Source organism: Alnus glutinosa, chromosome 14 (genome assembly GCF_958979055.1).
Source record: "Alnus glutinosa chromosome 14, dhAlnGlut1.1, whole genome shotgun sequence".
Taxonomy (NCBI): Eukaryota; Viridiplantae; Streptophyta; class Magnoliopsida; order Fagales; family Betulaceae; genus Alnus; species Alnus glutinosa.
This window is the reverse complement of record NC_084899.1, coordinates 18,625,683-18,627,309: the sequence shown is the minus strand read 5'-3', so window position 1 is coordinate 18,627,309 and position 1,627 is coordinate 18,625,683. Positions and strand designations below refer to the sequence as shown.

At 41.4% G+C, this 1,627-nt stretch overlaps 1 protein-coding gene across 1 annotated transcript; it reads left to right on the top strand.

The window, feature by feature from the left end:
- Positions 1 to 463: 463 nt before the first annotated feature.
- Positions 464 to 1,275, top strand: LOC133856509 (protein MIZU-KUSSEI 1). The gene has a single exon (XM_062291557.1). The coding sequence runs from the start codon at positions 522 to 524 to the stop codon at positions 1,257 to 1,259; it is 738 nt and encodes a 245-aa protein (XP_062147541.1). The 5' UTR covers positions 464 to 521; the 3' UTR covers positions 1,260 to 1,275.
- Positions 1,276 to 1,627: the final 352 nt, after the last annotated feature.

Here is a 1,627-nt window from a genome sequence, read left to right as displayed (position 1 = left end):
GGAAAATTAAATCTAAACTATTCTAATTAATAATCTTATACATAATCATTAAAATATAATCTAAAATTATAAAATAGTGGAAATAGAAAATATGGGGTAGTTCAATTTTTGAGGCCTTATCCATTGTAATAATGCCCAATATATTACAATCCATTGTAATTATTCAAAAACTTAAAAGTTGTGATACACCCACATTGATTCAAGCCCTCCTAAATCCTAATTGTTTTCCAAAAAAAAAAAAAGTTCCTCCTAATTGTGGAATTTGGTAGATTAATTAGTGAATTTTCAAATTGAAATGGAAAATAAATAACCATCTACATGAACCCCTACTTTGAAGGCAAAGAAATGGGCATCATTGACCACAATTTAAGGATCCAAAAACCCTTCCCATGCCACAAACCAGTACCGAACTTAACAAAACAACCAAACTTGTTCTCCCTCTCTCTCTCTCTCTCTCTCTCTCTCTCTCTCTCTCTCTCTCTCTCTCTCTCTCTCCTTCATTCCTTGTTCATCAACGTCCAATGATGGGGGAGCCGCAATCGAAAACCATTACAGGGCCTCCGGGGACATCCCCGGCAAGGCCTTCGACACCACCAACGCCCGGCCGCCAGCAGATATCCCTTGTCCAACCATCCCAAAAGAAGCAGCACAGAACCAAAGTACTGAGGCTCTTTCGCAACGTCTTCCGATCCTTCCCCATCATAACACCAGCATGCAAGATGGGGAACCTCCCGCTGGGCATACCGGACGGTCATCGGAGCACCAGCGGTACCCGAGTCACCGGCACCTTGTTCGGGTACCGGAAAGGACGCGTAAGCCTCTCCATGCAAGAAAATCCTAGGTGTCTGCCGACAATAGTGATTGAGCTGGCCATGCAGACAAATGTGTTGCAGAAGGAGATGAGCTCCGGGATGGTTAGGATCGCTCTTGAATGCGAAAAGAGACTGGAGAAGGGCAAGACGAGGTTGTTGGAGGAGGTGTTGTGGACCATGTATTGCAATGGGAAGAAGACTGGGTATGGACTGAAGAGGGAGGCTACAGACGAGGATTTGAATGTGATGGAGCTCCTCAGGCCGGTGTCAATGGGTGCCGGTGTTCTCCCCGGGAATTCTGAGGTTGATGGGCTTGACAGCGAGTTGGCCTACATACGGGCCCATTTTGAGCGGGTCGTGGGCTCGAGGGATTCCGAGACTCTGTACATGTTGAGCCCCGAAGGGAACACCGGGCCAGAGCTCAGTATTTTCTTCGTGAGGATTTGATCAAACGGTTACTAAGAGAGGCTAGTAATGCTTTGTTTTTTATTTTTATTTTTATTTATTTATTATTATTCGTATCATGAATATAGTTAATTACTTTATGTAAAAGAATAGTTTAATATATATTGTAGGTCTTAATTTACTCTTGAAAAATGAAATGAAAATCTTCCAAAACTTGTTTGATATATATATATATATATATATAATGTTCACAATCTCCATTCATACTTTGCTTGGATATACCATAATCTTTTTCAGGAATATAAATTAATCCATTATCAGCTTTACTGTATCAGCCGACGCAAAAGACAAATGCTGCTCAGAAGACAAAATAATCAATACTGTTCAGAAGACTCAGAATTATTGCTGAC